This window comes from Phyllostomus discolor, chromosome 13 (genome assembly GCF_004126475.2).
Source record: "Phyllostomus discolor isolate MPI-MPIP mPhyDis1 chromosome 13, mPhyDis1.pri.v3, whole genome shotgun sequence".
Classification (NCBI taxonomy): domain Eukaryota; kingdom Metazoa; phylum Chordata; class Mammalia; order Chiroptera; family Phyllostomidae; genus Phyllostomus; species Phyllostomus discolor.
In genome coordinates, this window is record NC_040915.2 from 52,405,197 (window position 1) to 52,425,094 (window position 19,898).

The following is a 19,898-nucleotide window of genomic DNA, read 5'->3' on the forward strand; positions in this document are numbered from 1 at the left end:
CCCTCCCCAGCGTCACCCGGGTGGGTGCGGAGGAGCTTCGAGAAGCCGAGTTTAGAAATGGGTTCGCTGAGACCTGTTGGCCTCTTCAGCCCGGGCCAGGCCGGGAGAAAGGTGGGCTGTGGGACTCCGAGGGGGAGAGAGGCGCGACCTCTGGGCTTGGGGCAACACCAGCTCTGTGTCCCACGTGCCCCGGGGGGCAGAGCGCACACAGGCCCTCGACGTCGTCCTGAGACGGCCGTGGCTCCTATACCTCTGCGCCTCACACCGGGCGTGGCGTGCACTCCACCACCCGGGGCCCCTCCCCGGCCCACCGCGTCCCGGCATCCGGGTGAGACGCAGATATGGGGACTCCGGTTGGGCGTCTGAGAACCGCGGTGATGAGGCCTAACACCCTCGCCATCCGGTGACAGGTTTGCCTTCTCACTGAAAACCGAGGGGGGTTTAATGCCATCTTCTGGTTCACAATAGATACACTAAGTCACCTCTTTTCCCTTTTCATTCACTGTTTGCATCTGCTGCCCTGTTCTCCAGATGTAGGATCAGACTAGAAAGAGGTAGACTCGCTCCTGATTTCAGTCCGTCCACAGAGACACTGACACTGATGGAGCTGCAATCTTTACTCCCGTCTAAAGGGGGCGCAGCCACTCACCACTGTTAACTGCCCGTTCTTATCCTTATAGATTTGCTCTTCTGGCCCCGTGTCGAAAACTATGGTGCCTTCTCTTCCAGGGCTGATATAAAACTGTAAACTTAAAATAAAATACACGAAGCAAGAATTACTGACATAGTTATTTTCTCTTCCTCTCAGCCTTTGGTCTGCAGAGGAGATTTAGGAACGAAGTTTTACGGGTTTCAGGATTGAACTCCTGTTGTAGTACAGAGTTTTATTCCATACGGCATGTTCAGTTCTTCCAGGGCCGGCTCGGAGTCTGAAGAACCACTTACCGCCTTCACACGACAGCCCTCGTGGTGGGCTGGGTCTGCCCCAGAGGGAGAGCCAGACGGAAACGCCACTTTCCGCAGTGCCCGCCTCTCCTGCTCCCACGGGTGGGTCTGCTCCTCGGGCCGTGAAGGCCAGGACGCGGTGGGAGCAGGAGCCTGAGGGGGCAGCCCGCTCCCCCGGGGGCTCCAGGAGCAGGCTCGGGGGTGCGGTGCCAGACTGAGCCCGAGGAGGAGGAGGAGCGTGGCCTTGGGAAACCGAGCACCGTCCCTGACCGGCTGTGCGACAGTCCACACGCTGCTGTGTAACCACCTGGCGCCTGTCAGGTGGCAAAGGTGGCGCCTCCTCCAGTTGTGGAGGGAACTGCATTACGTACTCCACATGCCCCGTACTGTTCCTTCCTTCCCGAAAGAGACTAGCGTTTCCCCTAAGCGGTCTGCAGGCAGCCTGCAAAGTCGAGGCCCACTGCGCTTAAACAGTGTCCCCTCAAAACAGGCTCCAACCACACAGGTGTGGCTGTCACTTGCTCTGGCCCCAAGACAGCGTCCCTCGGGCACATGAGCCCCTCCGGTGGGACCCCGGTTCCTACAGGTCGGGGAGTGAGCACCGACTTCTTCATTCCTCCGGAGCCCCAGTCGCAGGGGTGAGGGAGGAAGTTCTTTGTCAGCAGGGCCAGGGGACCCCGCTAGAGGCCCCCTGCGCGCCCCCCGCTGGGAGGCAGGATGAGTGAAATGATTCTCGTGCCCGTCTTCCTTGAGGCATCAATACATGTTCTCACATCGAACTGCCTCCTCGGCCAGAGGTGGAACCGCCTACCTGCCTTGAATGACGTGGACGATGTTCTCCTTTTTAACCAGCATGGCGAGTTTCGTGACCGCCTCGAAGACGTGCTCGCACTGTAAGATGGCGTCCCCCTGCGGTGGGGGGGACAGGGCAGGGCAGGACCGCTTCAGAGGCGACCCCTTGCGGGAGCGTGCTCCCCGGCACGCGGTCTCTCCGTGGTCCGCGGAACCTCTCAGCAGTGTGCCCCCTCCCTGTGTCGGCGGCGCCTGGTGGCCATCAGTTACCTTTTGCCTGTTGGCTTCTGGTGACACGTGAATGACTACGATCCCGTCACTCAGGCTGCTGGTGGAGATGCCTTGAGACAGACTCAAAGTTAGGAGCCAGGAGCCAGGCAGCTTGGCGTTAGCACAGATGGAAGAGGAGGTGCGGCTGCCTAGGGGCTCCCCAACCCCACACCTCTTCCCCCCCTCCCCGCCCCAAACTGGGCCCAGTCTGCGTGCCGCTGGGCTACAGAGGGGGCACCCTGAGTAAAAAACAAGTCACCGTTTTTGTGACCACTGTCCAGCCTGCAGACTAAAGTCAGGGGACACCACTGGTACTTGCACCAGAATAACAGGCCCAGGCCGGCCCCCCCCCCCCTACTAACACACTGATGTCTTCCCTCGGGGGCGACACCCCTGCACTGCCGGGGGGGGCCCAGGACCCAAGTCCACCCAGCGAACTGTCGGAGGCTTGCCTGCGGCCTACCCTTGAGCGCCGAGTACTCGATCTTCTGCTTGATCTTGGCCAGCTCCACCACGTAAGCCGCTTTCTGAGTGAGGAGCAGTTGCCGGGGTCGTGCCTTGAAGCCTTTCCTGTCGTATTTAATGACCGGGATGCCGTACTGCAAGGAGGTTACCATCACTACGAGGGGGGGGTTCCTTTGTGGGGGACGGGGCAAAGCTCCGGGCTCCTGGCCGCTCGGACTCTGGCTCTGGCACCGGCACCGGAACCTTCCGTCCACGTGCCCAGACAGAGGCTCAGCCAGGTTCGCGTCAACGGGTTTTCCCGGCACCCTGGCTCCCAGCCAGGTAGGTTTCTGTCCCTAGCTTTGCCTGCCGCGTGGCCCTTCTCGGGGAGGCGAAGTGGCGGCCACCTGCCTCACGGGTCTCCTCTGTGAGGTCAACAACGATGACCTCTCTAGAACACTCCGTTTGCATGAAAGGCCTCAGCCAGGGCATGATCCACTCTAGCCACTCAGGTTTCTGATCCCCGGGGGACCAGAAGTGACAGAGCAGCCAGGAGGGCCACCGAGAGCTCCTTGAGCCTGCCCGGGGTCACAGAGCTGCTCGGTGCTCCGGCACCCTGCCGCCCTGCTCACCGCTAGGGCACGTGCAGTGATGAAGTTCATGGCCGTAGTTCCCTCAGCTTCCTAGAAGACCCAGCACTTCCTAGGGTGACTGATAGGGACCGTAAGGACAGCAACAGGTATCTGATGGTCATGGTCCCCAACTCTTAGTGTGCACCCAGGGCGTCGCAGTCCAGAGCCCGGCCCCCCCCCCCCCCCCCCCCCCCCCCCCCCACTCCACAGGTACACGCAACGTGTCTGGACTCCGAGCAGAAAGCAGACCCCGCCCCGATGCCATCAGGAACCCTGGTGGAGGCCACGCCCGCCCCCTCCCTCCTCACCTGGATTTTCTCGTTGCTGAGGAGCTGGAGCACTTTGGGGTTGATGTCTCCTTCATCTAGGGAGGGGACCAGAACACAGTGAGTCATCGCTAAGCACCACCCTCGGCAGGGGCCCTTGGCATCCGCCGGCCTGGTGTCCCTCTGTGGCCAGGACCTCAGCCGATGGGGAAGAGGCATCGGGAAAAGCTGCGGAGCTGAAGGTCGTCCTTTGACTTCTTCTGAAACAGGACAGTGAGGGCACGGGCGGAAACGCGAGCTCACCTATCCGGCTGTCGGCAAAGGGCTGATTGAGACTCTCCGCGTAGCCTGCCTTCTTCCCCCTGAACACTGCACTGGTGACCACCTTTTGCTGCATCTGGTGACACACAATTCAAGGGACAGACGTGGTGGCCGCGGGCCCCTGGGACAGCAGGGTTGGTCCCAGGTGCAGGCACTGCACACGTCCCTGGACAAGCTGTGGGAACTTTGTCACGCCCCCCCCCCCCCCCCGGGACACAGTGCTGACTTTGGCCAGTGCCCTGAAGGGTGCACTCGTGAACCGGGCTTGATAGTAATGCCCGTTCCTTCCACCTGCACTGGCTTCCCGGGAGTGGAACTGTCAGAATTTCAGGGAGTGGCGTCTTCTAGGTCAGAGGTCGATCGGCCAGCTCCAGCCCGCGGCCCGGCCCCGCCTCCTGCCGGGGCGTGTGCAAGTCCAGTTTTACTGGAGCAGACTACGATTCGGTTACACATCGCCGTCTCCGGCTGCTCCGGGGCTGCTACAGCGGGGCTAAGTAACTGTGACAGGTCCTGCGGCCCACAAAGCCTAAAACCTTTCCTCTTGAGCCCTTTTTGGGAAAAGCCTGCTGACCTGCGGAGGAGCACAAACAAAAGCAGGCCTCCGGCAGAGAGGGGTCCTGCATTCTCCCTGTGGGCACCGTCTGGACTGTTGCCCACGGCAACGGCGTGAGTGATGCTGGTGATAACAGCCACCCCCCACCAGGGGTGCTGTGCTGAGTGGTCTGCGTGTTTAGTCCTCCACACGTGCACGAGGCGGGGCCCAGCGTGACCCCTGACTTCCGGGCAGAACGGCGGCTGCGGACGGCTCACAGCCGGGTTGTGGGGCCAGTGCCCGCCCCTCGGCCGTCCGGTCCCCACACGCAGCCCACGTGCCTACCAGCGCCTTCCTCTCGGCCGAGATCCCACGGCAGTACTTCCGCACCAGGTTCCGCGTGCACATCCTCCGGAGCAGTTCCGACGCCTGCGCGAAGGACATGGACACACTGCTGTCCCTCGCGCCCCCCCACCCACGCCCCACCCACGCCCAGACGGAAGCTTCGAGAACACAGCTGAATTCAGTTCCCCCTGTGAGCTGGCTTCGCTACCGCTGAGCTAGTGGGTCTTGAGTGTATTTGAGGCCCCAATAGCCGTCTGAAACGAGGTTCCTACGATGCTGACTTAGTGGGTCCAGGTTAGGGCTCAAGAATCTTACAGCACACAGAGGGTCCTCGGGCCACCCTTGAGACAAACACTGTTGGAGCTGACAGTCACCTGACCCTCCTGGAAGGCCACGTGGAGGACAGACGCCATGTAAAAGGGCTGTGTATAAACAGACCTTCAATGGCTATATACGTCCAGTAAGGCCACTGCAGATTCTGAGGAGTGAGACTGCTCATGCCACACCCTTGCAAGGCCGTGCTTTGTGACGGCAGCCCCCCCCCCCCATGCTGGGGAGGCAGCAAAGAAACGCTGAAGCTCCCCCCGGGCCCGGGGCACGTGCAACTTGAGTCGCAGTGGAGTGGAGTCCTTACGTTTTCCAAGATGCCAGGAGGCGTCAGCCAGCTCTTGTCCAAGACGTTCTTGGGGACGTGATACCGAAGGTTCAAGATGTAATTCTTTCGCATGAACACGATGAACTCCTCGTTGTCGGGACAGAGGGGCCTGTCTCGGTGGATGAACCCCTTTATGAACCTAAGTAGGAGAGTGGTTTGTTGGTTTTCTGACCTGTTGCTCCACGGGGCTCGTTCTCTCCATCTATCTGGCTCAGAGGACACCAAACGGTAGAGGTTGTGTGTCCAACCGTGGCCTGCGGGCCTCATGCAGCCAGGATGGCTCTGAATGCGGCCCAACACAACATCGTAAATTTACTTAAAACCTTTTTTTTTTTGCTCATCATGTTGTCGTTAGCATTTGTGTATTTAACGTGTGGCCCAGAGACGCCAAAAGATTCCGTCAGTCTTGTCGGCCACAGCCAGGAATGTCGCCCACAAGCCAGATCTGCCCCAGGACTGGTTCCGTTTCGCCCACGCTATTTTTGTTTTGTTTGGGATAGCTTGAATTAGTTGCCAACGACAACAAAGAGGAGGTATTACATGGAAGCCAGGTTTTCGGCTTCCCTTGAAAAATCAGAAGGTCTGGCAGTGCTGGCCTGGCATTTCTCTGCAGTAGCCTGTCATCCGAGGCGAAGTGAGCTTTCCAGTTTGCCGCAGTCTCCGCCATGCCTTATTGCCTTATTCCAGCTCACGAAATTCGCCTCCTTTACCTGCCTGGCATTTGACTCTGACTTCTGAACTGGACTCAGAGAAACTACAAATGCACTCAGCTGTGACCAGCATTCAGGGTGCTCTGAGGAAAGAGAACTGAGTTCCTAAGGGTTGACATCCCAAAAGGAAGGTTACCTTTCTGCACAAATCCAAGACACTCAGCCCAGAACGTGACCCCCTCTGCAGCACCCCAGCACGGAGCAGCCCCTCCTCCTGCCTGTCCCCGAGGACACACCTCCTTACAATGAACACGGCCCACTTTCTCCTTTCGGCCTTCTTCCGGGCCAGGACTCGACGCCAGTGGGTCTCCAGTTTGATGGCTGAAAGAGTTCACGGCCGGCATTAGAAGGTGGGGCACGATCGTATTTAGATGCAGAAGGCTTTTTCAGAATTAGTCATCCACATGCCCGCAACGGCTCTCAGCTAGGACCCCAACATGGAAGTCAGGCGAACACCATCAGTTCTTACTGGGGAGGCACACGCTCAGAGGGACACAGCACTAGAAAGACAGAGGGACACGGGGTGCTATGGGGAGCCCCAAAATTACACAAAGGAACTACATTTTCCCAAGATCCTTTTCAGGGACAAGACGGCTGACACTTCTCACTGTGCACGTCTGTCTGCTGACGTGTTTTGTCTGTTTCACTGCATTCACTTCGATCGTCCACATTTAAAAACTGAGCTACCTAAGCAAATTGGGGCACAAAAATTAGATTTCTGGCTTGTCTCCCAATTTTTAAATGCTTTTCATATTATTCTCAGTTAATCTAGATTTTTTATGCTTTTTATTTTTTTATCTCATTACAAAAAAAAAAAACCACAACCAGCTGGAAACAACCCACATGTCCACCAACAGAACAGCTAAATTGTGTACATTCCGATGGCACAGGGAGAAGCAGAACACAGCCCTCGGGCTGGCCGCCTGTGTATAAATGAAGTTGAACTGCAACACTTCCGTGCCCGTGAATTTATGTATTTGCATAAAGCTACCGTCACTCTACGGGAGCAGAGTTGAGTAGCTGCCAGAGAAACTGTGTGACCCACGGGTCTCAAATACTATGTGTTCCTTCAAGAAAAAGCTTCTTGGACCTCTGATACAGTGCATGGCTATTCGAGGATCAAAGTAACTATAAACGTTTACTGACTGAATCTGCAAAACAATCTGGAGTGCAAAAATGTTGCAAAAAATACAGTGTAGCTTGATTAAGCTCAAACCATGCCAGCCTATGATTACACCGCGTGGTGCATCCACGCATGGGAGAGCTATTTTTAAAACCCCAAGGGGATTATAAATGCAAAATTCAGAAGACGGGGGATGGGCATGAGAAGGGATCAGGGAGGAACAGAGGAAAGGGACTCCGAGGGTACTCATGGGGTTAGTGACCTTTAAGAAGTTTTTCTTTAAACGTGCAGATGTTGTGGGTCACACAAACTGTGTCCATGGGACAAAGGAGTCCCACCGTGTCGTCATCTCTGGTCAGTAGAGGAGAGAGGAGAACAGGCCCCAGTACGGGATCCCGAGGCCGCCCCACCCCCGGGTTCCAGGACAGGTTGGTGGGGAGGATGCACACGGGAGCCTGCGTCTCCGGGACGGGCCCACTGCAGACCAGCGAGTCCCCGTCTGGCTCTCACCTGCTTGTCTCTTCTTCACGTAGGCTCTCCTTTCTAGGCAGGCTCTGTACGTGGCTTGGATCCTCGCAACTTAAAACAAAACAAGAGTCTTGGTGAAGTGACCCTCCTGTGTGCATCGCTGCAGTCGTGACCTTTGGGGCACGCAGCACCGAGGGGACAGGAAGCCCATTCAGCAGGGCCAGGCTCGGCCTGGCTGTCGGAGCTGCCCAACCACTGGAGCTCTGTCTGCCTTCCTCTGCGTTTCCCCCCAGGGGAGAAGGGCCGGAGCCGCCATTTAGCGGTGCTGCCGCACCCTGGTTCCGTGTCAGGAATGACATTTCATCCTCACCCCCCCACACACCTCCCACAAGGCGGGCACCAGCACGTTTTACTAACGAGCATGCAGGTCAGGTGGCAGAGGAACTTGCTAACTCGCTAGCTGCAAGGCAGTGCGGCTGCCAAGGCCGGGTATGACCCCAGGGCTGCGGGACCACACACCCTGCCCCTGTAGCTTCTCCTGTCTCCATCCACCTCCTCCTCCCAGTGACAGGTCCCACCACAAGCTCCTCCAGGCTCCTGCAAACCATTCATGTCCCCTCCCCTGGGAGCTGGGGCGAGACGCCGGCTCAGGCATTCCACAGCGCCGGCACCTGCCCGCTGACCAGATGCCAGTGATTGGTGCCCTCTGCTGCGTAGGGGTCAAAAAAATGAGACCACTCAATACGGCAGTTCAGAATCTAGGACCTGAAGCCAGAGACCCCCGTTCAAACCCCAGCTCTGCTGCTCACTAGCTGTGTGGCCTCCAGCAAGTGACCCTGACTGGGAAGTGGAGGGGACACTCTCCCCCCAGGTGTACACTGAGGACAGAATGAGGTCACAAGGACAGAGAACTCAGGACGCAGCACACACAGCGAGCACCCAGACCGCTCTCGCGGCACCGTCCTCGGCGGGCTGGCGTCAAGGGAGGAGCCCCCCCACCTGCTGTAGTTTTAGTTTTTCATCATTTGCATTTTCCCGCCACTCGCTCTTCTCCTCTACCACTCACAACACACGCCCTGGCTGTAGGCTCTGAAGCTACACCATCCAACACCAGGTAGTTGCACAAACGGAGTCTTTAAATCCACTTAAGGGGGGGTGGACTCCCGAGGGACAACGGAGCTCGATCCCAGCTGGAATCGGGCGGCACCACGGTGCTTGCTTCCGTGTGCATCCGTGACGACCTCCAAACACTCACCAAAGCATAAACTCGCATGCATTTCACCGTAATCCCGTATCTTGTTCCTGCTTCCCCAAGCCAGTGCTGCTACCATTGTAGCCAACACCACGTTTAAGATGTATCCCAAGCTAAGCTTGTTCATTTCACGTTCTATTGAAGTAAGGTGAGGAAAAAAAATTCATACCTAATTGATGTTTACTAAATTCAAAGGCATCTTCTGTAGCAAATAGAGTTCTGGGGAAACGAATGAATATTTTGGTTCTGGAAGCGGGAAAAAAAAAGAGTGTGTGTTAATTATGAATTGGGCCGTTACCATCTGTAGCGGGTTGAATAGGGTTCCCCCAAACCCACACCCACTCGGCACTTCAGGATGGGATTCTTACTCGGAAAGAACGGCCTTTGCAGATGTAATTAAGGTAAGGAGGTCCTCAGGGTGGGACCTAAATCCAACTGTGCCCTTAAAGGGACAGGAAGGAACACAGAGACCCAGGGAAGGGGCCCCTGCGAAGATGCGGGCAGAGACTGCAGTGACGCGGCCACAAGCCAAGGAACGTGAGGAGCCCCTGGGAGCTGAAAGAAGTAGGGAAGGGCCCTCCCGTAAAGCCTCAGAGGGAGCAGCCTCTGAGGGAGCCAACACCGTGAGTTTGGACTTGAGCCTCTGGAACTGTGAGAGAATACATTTCTTTTGGTTTAAGTCAACTCGTCGGTGCTCAGTTTTTATGCAGCCCTCGAAAACTAATGCACCATCCTCACCTGCGGTTGCTCCCCTGGGCTTTAAAAAGTGATGACAAAGAATATGCATCTAACTAGCAGAGATAAATTGTAAATAGGGACCTGGCATGCCTGCCCCACCCACTTACCCTGGGGGGGGGACTTCCCAGGACAGCCACCGGGGGCAGCAGTGTGCCAACCCACAGGACCCACCTCCTCATGGCAGGTGATGACGGAGCAGGGATGGATCCCACCCACCCTCTGACCTCCCTGGCCTGCCTCCCTCAGGCTCTCAGGGATCTGGCTTGGAAAAACAACTGCCTGCTGGAGCAGGGCCCAGAATAGAAGTGTGAGGATGGACAGCGGGCAGAGTGGCTGCAGACGGCTTTGCGCAAGCAGGAGCGGGTGTCGACAGGGCAAGCCCACTGGTAGGTTGAAAGGCAGAGAGGTCCCTGAAGCTGGGATCTCAGTGGTCTGGGAACGGACCCCCTTCGGGCTTGGGCACCATTCCTGCAACCACATTAACCAAAATGACTGGCAGAACAGGCGCAAATCTTCCAGCCTCGCCCTGATGCATGTTGCCTCAAAGCTTTCGATGTATGCAAAAGCCGTCCTGCTCAGGACCCCTGCAGCTGAAGGAACCTTCACATCACAGAGGCTCTAATGCCCCCTCTGAGAGGCCTGCATACATCTATCTGAACAGTGAAATCTATCTGAACAGTGAAAGACTCTAGACACACAGAGGTGAGAGGGTCCACCCTGGGCCCCTCCTCATTTTCCAAGCAAACAGGTTCATCTTCCAGGCCCCTGTGAGGTTTCGAACCCAGGGCTCCCGTATAAATCTTCTCCAGCTAGCCACAATATTGCCCCTTTGAGCACTTGGAGCCTGTGATATTAGAGTTTCCAAGAAATGCGTATTTGGTCTTTGTCCCAAACCAGTGCCACCGCTCGCAAAACTCTTGTAATAAAAACCCCAGAAGGACAAGGTTTGCAGAGGAGCTGGGTGCACCTGGAGAGGGTGTGGGAGCTCCGCCCCTCCCCATGCACCTTGTTCTGTGCAGCTCTTCCACCCAGCCGCACCTTTGTAATGAGTCAGGAACCCACTAAGTGAAATGTTTCCCTGAGTTCTGTCAGCTGCTCTGGCAAGTAATTCAAACCCAAGGCCTGGACTGGGGATTAGCTTCTGCTGTGGGGAAGGCACTGCCTTGTAGGACCGGGCCTTCACCTGCGGGCGGACACCAGCTCCGGGTGGACGGTGTCAGAACTGAGTGAAACCGCAGGACCCCCCGCTGGTGTCAGAAGTGCCGTGGGGTGTTGTGAGTGAGTTGAGCATGGAGAGTGAAGGAGACACATGGGAGAGTTTTTCCTGTAAAGAGCTGCATTTAAATTGAGTGGATGGACGAATCCACTGGCAAATCTACGTGACATCCTGAAAAAGGAATCCCTGGGCTCCAGATGGATATGGCTCAGCGGCCGAAACATGGTGACAGTGACTTGCCCGCCGCTTACCTGCCTAACTTGTACTCTTCCGGTTTGTAGCCAATGTATTTGATCAGCCGCTCGACGCCCTCTGCTGGAGGCCCGCGCCAGTGCGGCCAGGTGTCTGGGCACAAGGACTTGTACCTGCGGAGGGCAGAGGCACACCCCGGGAGCCAGGCTGTGAACCACCCCTGTTGTCCAGCGCCCCCACGCTGTCCACCCTGCCGGCCCCTTAGCCACTCAGGAGCCCTCTGAGTTGTCACGTCACTGTCACAGCGCTTGTGTTCAAGTCACCCTTGTGTTACGTGGTAATGGCCCCAGAGCACGAGGGTAATGCTGATGGCAATTCCGACGTGTCACGGAGAAGCCATGAGATGTCTCCTCTAAGTGAAAACGCGAGAGTTCTTAACTAAGGCGTGCAATCGTCTCACATCGTCACAGGGAGAAGGACGAGTACGGTATAATCAGGAAGTTTGGGAGAAACCACGTTCACGTAACTTTTATTGTGTATGTTGTTCTCATTGTCCTATCCTACTATTAGTCATCGTTAATCTCTCACTGTGCCTAACTGGTGAGTTAAACTTGTTCATGCGCATGTATGACTAGGAAAAAAACAGTGAAATAAATAGGGTTCAGCACTGTGTGTGGTTTCAGGCATCCGCTGGGGGTCCTGGCACCTGCCCTCCATGGATGAGGGGGGACAACTCTAGGTGTCTGGCTTTACTGGCCTCAGATCAACAAAACACACTTTACCTTTGCAAGAAATGCTCGTATTTGCGCCGGTAGGCAAAGCCGGCCCGTCTCACCCGCAGGTGCTCCATCAGCCCCAGGTACTTGACCTGGTGCCTTATGAGGAAGTCGTCAAACTTGCCTGTGGAAACACGGAAGGGAGAGGGACAGGGAAGGACACCCCAGGGCTCCATTTCAACCACGAGGGCCCGGAGGAGAGGCTGCAAGCTGACGACCTCATGACAACAATAGCTGGAAGGGAGGAGCGCTGTCCCTTAATGGAGCATGCCCTCTGCAGTTTGCCGCAGTCCCCTCCACTCCCTATTGCCTTATGCCCAGTCTGCGTCACTCATCTGCACTCCCTGCCTGGCCCCTGTGAGCCTCTGACTGTGTGACTCTGTTAGAGACCATGGCGTGAGTGCAGAAAACAGCCCAGTCACAGACCGTTTTGAAACCCTGTTCACTAGCTGGCTGAGCTGCGTAGCTCCTGAAATGGGCCAAAATCTGGGCAATGCTCACCCAGAACCACGAACATCCCGCCATTTCTTTACCTCCTATCATGAAAAATGAAAACGATTTACGTCCGCAGGCCAAGCACGAGCCTGTGGTGTTGTGGGGGTTTTCCTCCCAGCCTCACGGCCCTGAGCTCATGTTCAGAACGATTCACAACTCACTGGGTTCTTTCTTCTCATTGGGCTTGATGCAGCGGATGTACGAAGGTTCCTTGGAGATGAGGATTTCCAGCAGGCTGCTCAGGCTGTTCTTGAACTGCGTCCCCACCTGCAGGGGCAGAGAACGAGCTAAGGAGACATGGCTGCTCCCAATTAATGCCAAAAAGAGACGGGTTAGGGCACAAGACTCTGGCCCTTTAGACCCAGACTCTCGACAGACTGTTCCGCCTGTTACATTGTCCCCCATTGGGAGAAGGCTCTGGAGGTCCTGGCCGGGAAGCCCGGGCTCAGCCTGGTTAAGCAGGGGTGAGATGAGCATCCATCCAGAATGCTGCGCTCACTCAGCAGGTGCACAGTTAGAGCCTGGTAGGGCCAGCAATGCTGCCACACCCGCCCGCCCGCCACCCCCACATTCCCGTTCCCTCCTTCCGAGCTTCCTTTACGGCACTCACACCCCTTCGGTTGGCCTTTCCCTATACCCTCCCCCACTAGATCACGAGCCCCAGGAGCTCGGGGACCTTGTCTGTGTTGTTCTTGCTGACTCCCCTGTGCTCAGCCCAGTCCGTGCCTGACTCGGCAGGTGTTCAGAGAATGCCCGCACGTGACCACATCGCTTGCTAACCTTGGAAAGTGTGTATCTAATAGAACCCACTGGAGAGGGATACTTAAGGGAAAACAGAGGACTCAAAAAGGACAGGAGGCCGGGAAGAACTGTAGGCGCCCTCTGGGTGGTCTCTGCTGCCTTTCCGACTTCACAGGGGCGTCTTTTCAACGGTCTCCACTCACCGTTGGCGACCGTCGCCGGTTGTCCAGCTCGGCCGCCAGGAAGCACTCCTTCAGGATGCCGTTTTGGGAGCTGCACAGCACCTGCAGCAGACAGCAGTGAGTGCCCCGCGTGCGCGCTGCTTCAGACAGCACCGAGGGGCCGCCAGTCAGGCGGGCGCAGGTCAGTGTGCGCGGAGGACTGGAGCCGTTTGCTCCAGGAGCGCTTGGAGAAGAGGGGGAAGCCACAGTCGAGTGTGGAAGGAAATGTGCAGATACTATATGTATATATATTCTCTCTGCTTGGGGAGGCCATGTGACTGTTCTTCCTGTGACACAAGGAGCCATCACTGCTCCCAGTCCAACCCACTGCTCCAGAATAAATGGGCTCTTTAAGAGGGATCTCCAAAGACGCCCAGAGGGCCGACAGATGTATGAGAAGATGCTCGACATCACCAGTTAGAGAAATGCAGACCAAAACCACAGTGAGAGGCCACCTCACACTGGTTAGAATGGCCGTCATCAACAAGACAAGAAACCACAAGTGCCGTGGAGGGCGCGGAGAGAGAGGACCTCCCTCTCACACCGCTGCTGGGAACTCAGGTCGGTGCGGCCACAATGGAGAACAGTACGGAGGTTCCTCAGAAGATTAAGGGTAGAGCGACCACGTGACCCAGCAATCCCCCTGCTGGGTGTCTGTCTGAAACACACTGGCAACGGTTATTTGTAAAGATGCACGTGCCCCCATGTCCACTGCAGCGGTGTTCACCGGGGCCAAGACAGGAAAATGACCTGTGTGTGCTCCAGCCCACGAGTGGACAGAGGAGACGTGGTGCACACCTACACACGAGGAAATGCTGCCGTTCGCCACGACGTGGGTGGATCCTGAGGGTGTCGTGCTGAGCGAAGTGAGTCCGACAGAGAGGGGTGAGAACCGTGTGATTTCATTCATATGTGGGGTATGAAACAACAACGACAACACATGGATAAAGAAAACAAAGAAACCAGACTTGCAGACACAGACAGTAAGATGGTGGTCACCCGAGGGAAGCAGGGAGGGGAGGATGAGGAGGGAGAAGGGGCCGCACACACACTGACGAGAGGAGCCTGGACCTCGGGTGGCGGGTGCACCACAAGTGTGCAGGTGCTGTGTTATACAGTTGGGCACCTCCTGGCTGGCGTAGCTCAGTGGATTGAGCTTGGGCTGTGAACCAAAGTGTCGCAGGTTCAATTCCCAGCCAAGGTACATGCCTAGGTTGCAGGCCATAACCCCCAGCAACCACACATTGATGTTTTTCTCTCTCTCCCTCCCTTCCCTCTCTAAAAATAAATAAAATCTTAAAAAAACTTTACATTTAAAAGAAAAATAAAAAATAAAGCTGGACACCTGAAATATGTATATCGTGTGCATGCTAAGGTCTAAGGTTTTTTATAAACCAAGCTAATTAAATAAAGCACAATTTATTTTGTATTAAATAAAATATACTCAGGTACAAAACAGTTAACTATTTCATAAATAAAAGCTTTAAAAGCCTAAGGGCTCTCCTGCCGGTACAGTATATGGAGGGAGCCTGGGACTTAGCCCCAGGGCTACTCCTGGCTGTAGCCGCATCCCAAGATGTGACCTGGAGCGCGTCACAACCTCTCTGGGTCTCCGTTTCCGTATCCGCAGAGTTCATGGCACCCCAGCATATGATCACAGCAGCGGAACAAAATCTCTGCTCCTCCCTGGGGACCTCAGCCTGCGGAGCTCTGGGCCCCCTCCCTTCACACTACCCCTCACCGAACGCCCTGAGCTCGTCTGCGCCTCAGGGCCCTTGCACATGCCGGCCCTGCTCCCCGGAAGGACCCTGATCCTTCCATGGCCATGACCACTCCCGTTCAGGTTGCAGCTCAAAGCCACCCTCACAGGGGCGTTTCCTCTGATCCTCTGAACTAAATTAAAGATGTCCCTTCAATCACGGTCCCTTGCTTATGTTCTTCGTAGCACTTTCCCCTGGTGGGTAACTTCCTTGTGTATGTGTATATGTATTCCTGGCCACTGTTCTGCCTCCCACCCTGAAACTCCAGTGCTAACACCGTGCCTGGCACACGGGAGGGGCGCCACGCACACTTGGATGGGGTTATTAAGTGATGAGTTCACACAGTCATCTTAACTGTCTGCTCCAGCACACTGGAGTTCCGACACAATGCCCAGAGAGGAGAATCCGGAAGAGCAAATCGACCCGAAATCAGGGCCATAGGTGATAGCTCGTATCCATCAGAAACATGTATAGCTACATTTCAGACTTACCTCTTTCAGATGTCTGTAGAGGACATCATTGTTTTTTTCCAAGAATCCTACAAAATATCGAGTAAAAAAATTTTGGAATCAATGGCTTTGCCTCAAAATGCAATTCCATCCTCATTAATTGAAAAAGGAAATCCTAAAAAGAATCTCTTATGATCAGACAAGAGCTCTCAGCCTTGGCATTATGACATTTGAAGCTGAACAATTCTTTTTTTTTTAATACTCTTAGTTATCATTTTATATCATTAATTTTCATTAAATATTCAGTTTTCTTTTTCTTTTTTTTAAAGATTTTATTTATTTATTTTTAGAGAGGGGAGGGAGGGAGAGAGAGAGAGAAACTTCAATGTGCAGTTGCTGGGGGCCGTGGCCTGCAACCCAGGCATGTACCCTGACTGGGAATCGAACCTGCGACACTTTGGTTCACAGCCCGAGTTCAATCCACTGAGCTACACCAGCCAGGGCTGAACAATTCTTTGTGGTGGGGACCATCTGGTACATTGTAGGACACCGAGCCACATCCTGGCCTCTACCCACTGGACGCCAGTAGCATCTTCTCCTGTGGGGACGACCGAATGTGTCTCCAGGCATTGCCAGGGGTCCCCAGGGGAGACGACTGGAGAACGGGGTGTTTGCAGTCGAGCTTACGACGCATGCTCTGCTCTGAGTCCCAATGGGCCGCACGAACGCACCGTCCTGCACACACGCCCTGGTCCGGCAATAATGGACAGGAATAACGAACAACAGAGGGGGCGCGGAACTTCAAGGGCCGCCCTGGGAGACTGCGGAGGGGGATGAGAAGACCGGCCCCACCACCGAGAAAAGTCAACACCCAGACGCCGGGGCTGGTGGTGACCAGTGGCACCTTCGTACAAAGGAAGACACACACCACCTCCGATTTATTTAAGAGTTGGTGTGTGTCCCTTAAGACCCAATCAGTTAATAATCAAATTAGTAGCTAAGTATCCTTATCAAGCCAAAACCAACTTAAAAAGACAAGCATCAGAAATAAAGACAAGGCATGCATCAGAAATGTCTCAGATCCAACCTTCCCAGACGACACCGGGGAGGTGCCGAAACTAACATTTTCACTGGGATACAACACACATAACGTGACTCCACTTTCACTGTTTTTAAGTACTCAGTCCGGTGGCACTAAGTACATTCACATGATTGTGGTCAGATTGGCGAAAAATATATTTCTGACCATACAAGAGTTCTAGTCAAAATTTAAATTTTAATAATGAGCTCCTGTGTGCCATGAGATGAAAAGGGTTGAAAATCGCTGTCCTGCATTAAATTACACCGGACACGGAAGATGCCCAGTTGTGTGGCCCCGTGTATGTGAAACGTGCAGGACAGGCAAACACAGAGACACAGAGGACAACAGACTAGTCTGCTGTCCAGGGCTGCGGGGAGACGGGGCCCAGGGAAGGGGGGGACAGCTGCTGTGCACAGGGCTTCTTTGGCCGGTGATGGGGCGTTCTAAAACTGACCGTGGCGGTAGCTGCACCTGCACCGCTACAAAGTGAATACACTAAAAACTGCTGAGTTGCACACTTAGAGTGGGTGAAATATACGATATGTGAATTACCTCGAAGTGGATACGCACACATATATATAGTAATATATATGGTAAATAAATGAAGATTTCTCACGTGGCGTGCTTACGTGGGGGGCTGGGGAACATTTGAGATGGGTGTGTGGCGTTTCTTTGGGGGACACAGAGCTGTGACCTGGGCCCCAGGGACACTCACCTTTGGTGCAGTAGGTGACCTCTCCCGCGTAGTGGAACAGACGGAACTCCATCCAGCCAATCCTCTTTCGGCCCATGGGACCCGCCAGCTTCCTGCTACAAGAGGGAAACAGACACGAGCTGAACCTTCCTGCTTCGTGGCAACAAAACACACCAGCAGAGAGAGCAGAGAGAGAGAGAGAGAGAGAGAGAGAAGTCCCCTGGGAGGGTGTGGGACTGTGGGACCCTCACCCGCAGGCCAGCGCTGGACGCTGACCACACGGGGTGGCAGCCAGGGAGCCCTGCTGCCTATCTCATCTCGGCTCGAGAGCAAGGCCCACGGTCCCCCTTCCTTCTCAAGGGCACTGAGGAATGGAAACCATACACGGACCACAGAAGTGTGTTAGCTTTTACAATGGAGTGACTTCCGTTTTTCCGGGCGGCAGCAAAGAAACAGTCTCACTCCCTTCCATCCTTATGATGTCGAGAGACGAAAACACTCATGAGATGCTATTTTTCAGGTGCTGGCTATTCATACTTTTTAAAGGACTTTCTCTTGAAATGTCTACACATCCACACTGACACACACCTCTCCCGAGTGAGTGCAGCTCAGTGGTGTCTCCGACTTCTGTGCGTGTGGCCTCCCACGTCACCGCGTGGAGTCAGAGACTGTTCATTCCAAAACCACGTTTCATTCACGTGTGAGTATACCCGTTTATTTTTCCATTCTGGATTCACTTACTTATCCAATTCCATCGAGGTATCCTTTCAATATTCTACAGCTGGTTTGAGACAGCCACTACCGTTTACCGAATTCTTACTGTCTGGTCAGAACTGCACAAGGTGACTGATGCTGTCATTGACAATTCCACGTGGCGGCAGCACAATGTACAGTAAAAATGATTTTACATGGGCTGTGCACCAGCATCCCCGTCTCGCAGGACAGAAAACACGGATGCAGGAGTGTTGCTTGCCCGAGGTCCAGTGTCTAATAAATGGCTGAACCGGGACTCAAAGCAAGGCCTTCGTGACTCCAGAGCGTTCGTTCTTAACTTCTCTCCTCATCTCAGAGACGAAGTTAAATTTCTGGTCAATTTTTCCGGGGTGCTGCAAATTCTCTACGTCTGGATCTGTGTGGTGGGCATGTGGGTGCACACAGGTACAAAAGGTCGCCAGGTGGTACACTTCCGATCTACACACGTCACCGTGTGTAGGTTGTACCTGATCTTTTTGAAAGAAAAGACTATTTCACATGCATGTGGACAGGTCCCAAATGAAGTGATCATGAACAAAACAAGATACAAAAATCTTTTTAAACTTGACTTGGAATCTGAGCGTGATTTTCACTAACAAAAGGTATGCATATACAGCGAGCCCTCGCCTAACACAGTCAGTAGGTTCTGGGAATGACGGCAAAACGACATATAATAAAACCAGTTTTACTGTCGGCGAATTGATGTGAACAAGAGTCAAGTTCCTACGGCATCTCATCAACCTTACAACAAAACAATGGTACTCAGGACCCGCTATGCCTGATACGGTGCATCGTAACGGGATTCCCATGATGAAGACGGAGCTGCACTCTTGGGGAGCACTGCCCCCACCCCCAAGAAAATGGACATGCACCGATCTTCCTCTGTGCGACAGCCTGTCAAATGAGATACGTACGTCTGGAAGTGCGCGTGCTTCCCCACCTTCTCTTCCAGTTTCTCCAGGAAACTCAAGTCAGTAGCAGGGCCAGGGCGCATACATTCCTCATCCTGCAAGAGGAAAAGAGAAGCCTCGGTGCACAGCCCCACACTCCCCCAAGTCCAAGGTGAACTGCTTTCACCAGCTGTGGCAGAATGTGCTGGACTAACAAACTGTCTGTCGTCTCACACAAGTTCAGGCGAACATGTCAGGGTAGCGTGGCTAACCTGTCACCAGTGCTCGGCTTCTCGGACTTGACTATGACACCATGGAACCAGAGAGACTGGAAACCACACACACACACACACCCCAACTCTGCCGCCCCCCTGATGCTCATTTCCCAAGTCCCCCTGAGGACACTCCCGGCTCCCAGGCCCAGCAGTCTTGGACACTCAGCCTCATCTCGTCTCCACGCCACACTGCTGGCCAAGAACATGCGTGTCCCCTTTCACTCGGGGCGCAGCCTCCACGGAAAGCCTGCTGTAAGACCCCCTGAGCCTAACCTTTCATGTTTCTCAAGCTATGCCTTTCTACTTCCTGTTTCGGGTCTTCAACGTGGATGACATTTAATTGACCGCCTGAAAAATGAAGGATGAATTGACCCTGGAGCTTTCATTAAAACAATAAAAGCACCACCAAAAACCTGGTTGAAGCTGGCAAGGCAACTCTTACAAAGCAGCATTTCTATGCTGTCTGATTCCATCTATGGAAAACCACACAGAAAGAAGTATTTTTTACTAAAATATCATAAAAGGCTAGTCTGGCAATCCGTGTGAGCAGTGAGTGTGCATTTACCAGCTCACGCCCATCCACGCCTCCTGGAACGTGCTTCCCAGGTGTGCACGTGGCGGGTGCCCGCACCTCCTCCGGGTGGTCTCTGCTCACACGTCACCTCCTCAGTGAGCCCTCCTCGACCACCTGACCTAAGATGGAGCCCCTTCCCCAGCACAGCCGATCGTATCTTTTCCTCGCCATTGCGCAATCTACAGAGTCTGCCCATTCATTCGCCTGTTTGCTGTCAGCCTCTCCACACCAGCATGTGCAGCCTCCTGAGTGCGGGGGCTCTGATCCGGTCTGTGCGCTGCTGTGTCC

The 19,898-nt window shown here is 54.7% G+C and overlaps 1 protein-coding gene across 2 annotated transcripts in view; it reads right to left on the reverse strand.

Annotated features, from left to right (window-relative positions):
• The window catches only part of MYO1H (myosin IH), a 35,126-nt gene that overhangs the window by 1,050 nt on the left and 14,178 nt on the right, over positions 1-19,898 (reverse strand). The window contains exons 13-30 of one of the 2 annotated variants that reach the window (XM_036014853.1): positions 18,786-18,877; positions 17,140-17,234; positions 15,386-15,432; positions 13,117-13,197; positions 12,334-12,439; positions 11,684-11,801; positions 10,961-11,074; positions 8,925-9,001; positions 7,546-7,614; positions 6,149-6,233; positions 5,182-5,341; positions 4,548-4,631; positions 3,653-3,746; positions 3,392-3,447; positions 2,471-2,606; positions 2,008-2,078; positions 1,757-1,854; positions 650-749 (exon numbers count right to left, since the gene is read on the reverse strand). In XM_036014853.1, coding sequence (XP_035870746.1) covers positions 650-749; positions 1,757-1,854; positions 2,008-2,078; positions 2,471-2,606; positions 3,392-3,447; positions 3,653-3,746; positions 4,548-4,631; positions 5,182-5,341; positions 6,149-6,233; positions 7,546-7,614; positions 8,925-9,001; positions 10,961-11,074; positions 11,684-11,801; positions 12,334-12,439; positions 13,117-13,197; positions 15,386-15,432; positions 17,140-17,234; positions 18,786-18,877 — 1,683 coding nt within the window. Of the gene's footprint in view, positions 1-649; positions 750-1,756; positions 1,855-2,007; positions 2,079-2,470; positions 2,627-3,391; positions 3,448-3,652; positions 3,747-4,547; positions 4,632-5,181; positions 5,342-6,148; positions 6,234-7,545; positions 7,615-8,924; positions 9,002-10,960; positions 11,075-11,683; positions 11,802-12,333; positions 12,440-13,116; positions 13,198-15,385; positions 15,433-17,139; positions 17,235-18,785; positions 18,878-19,898 lie in introns of those variants that run through there. The other variant, XM_036014854.1, reaches the window with a different exon arrangement.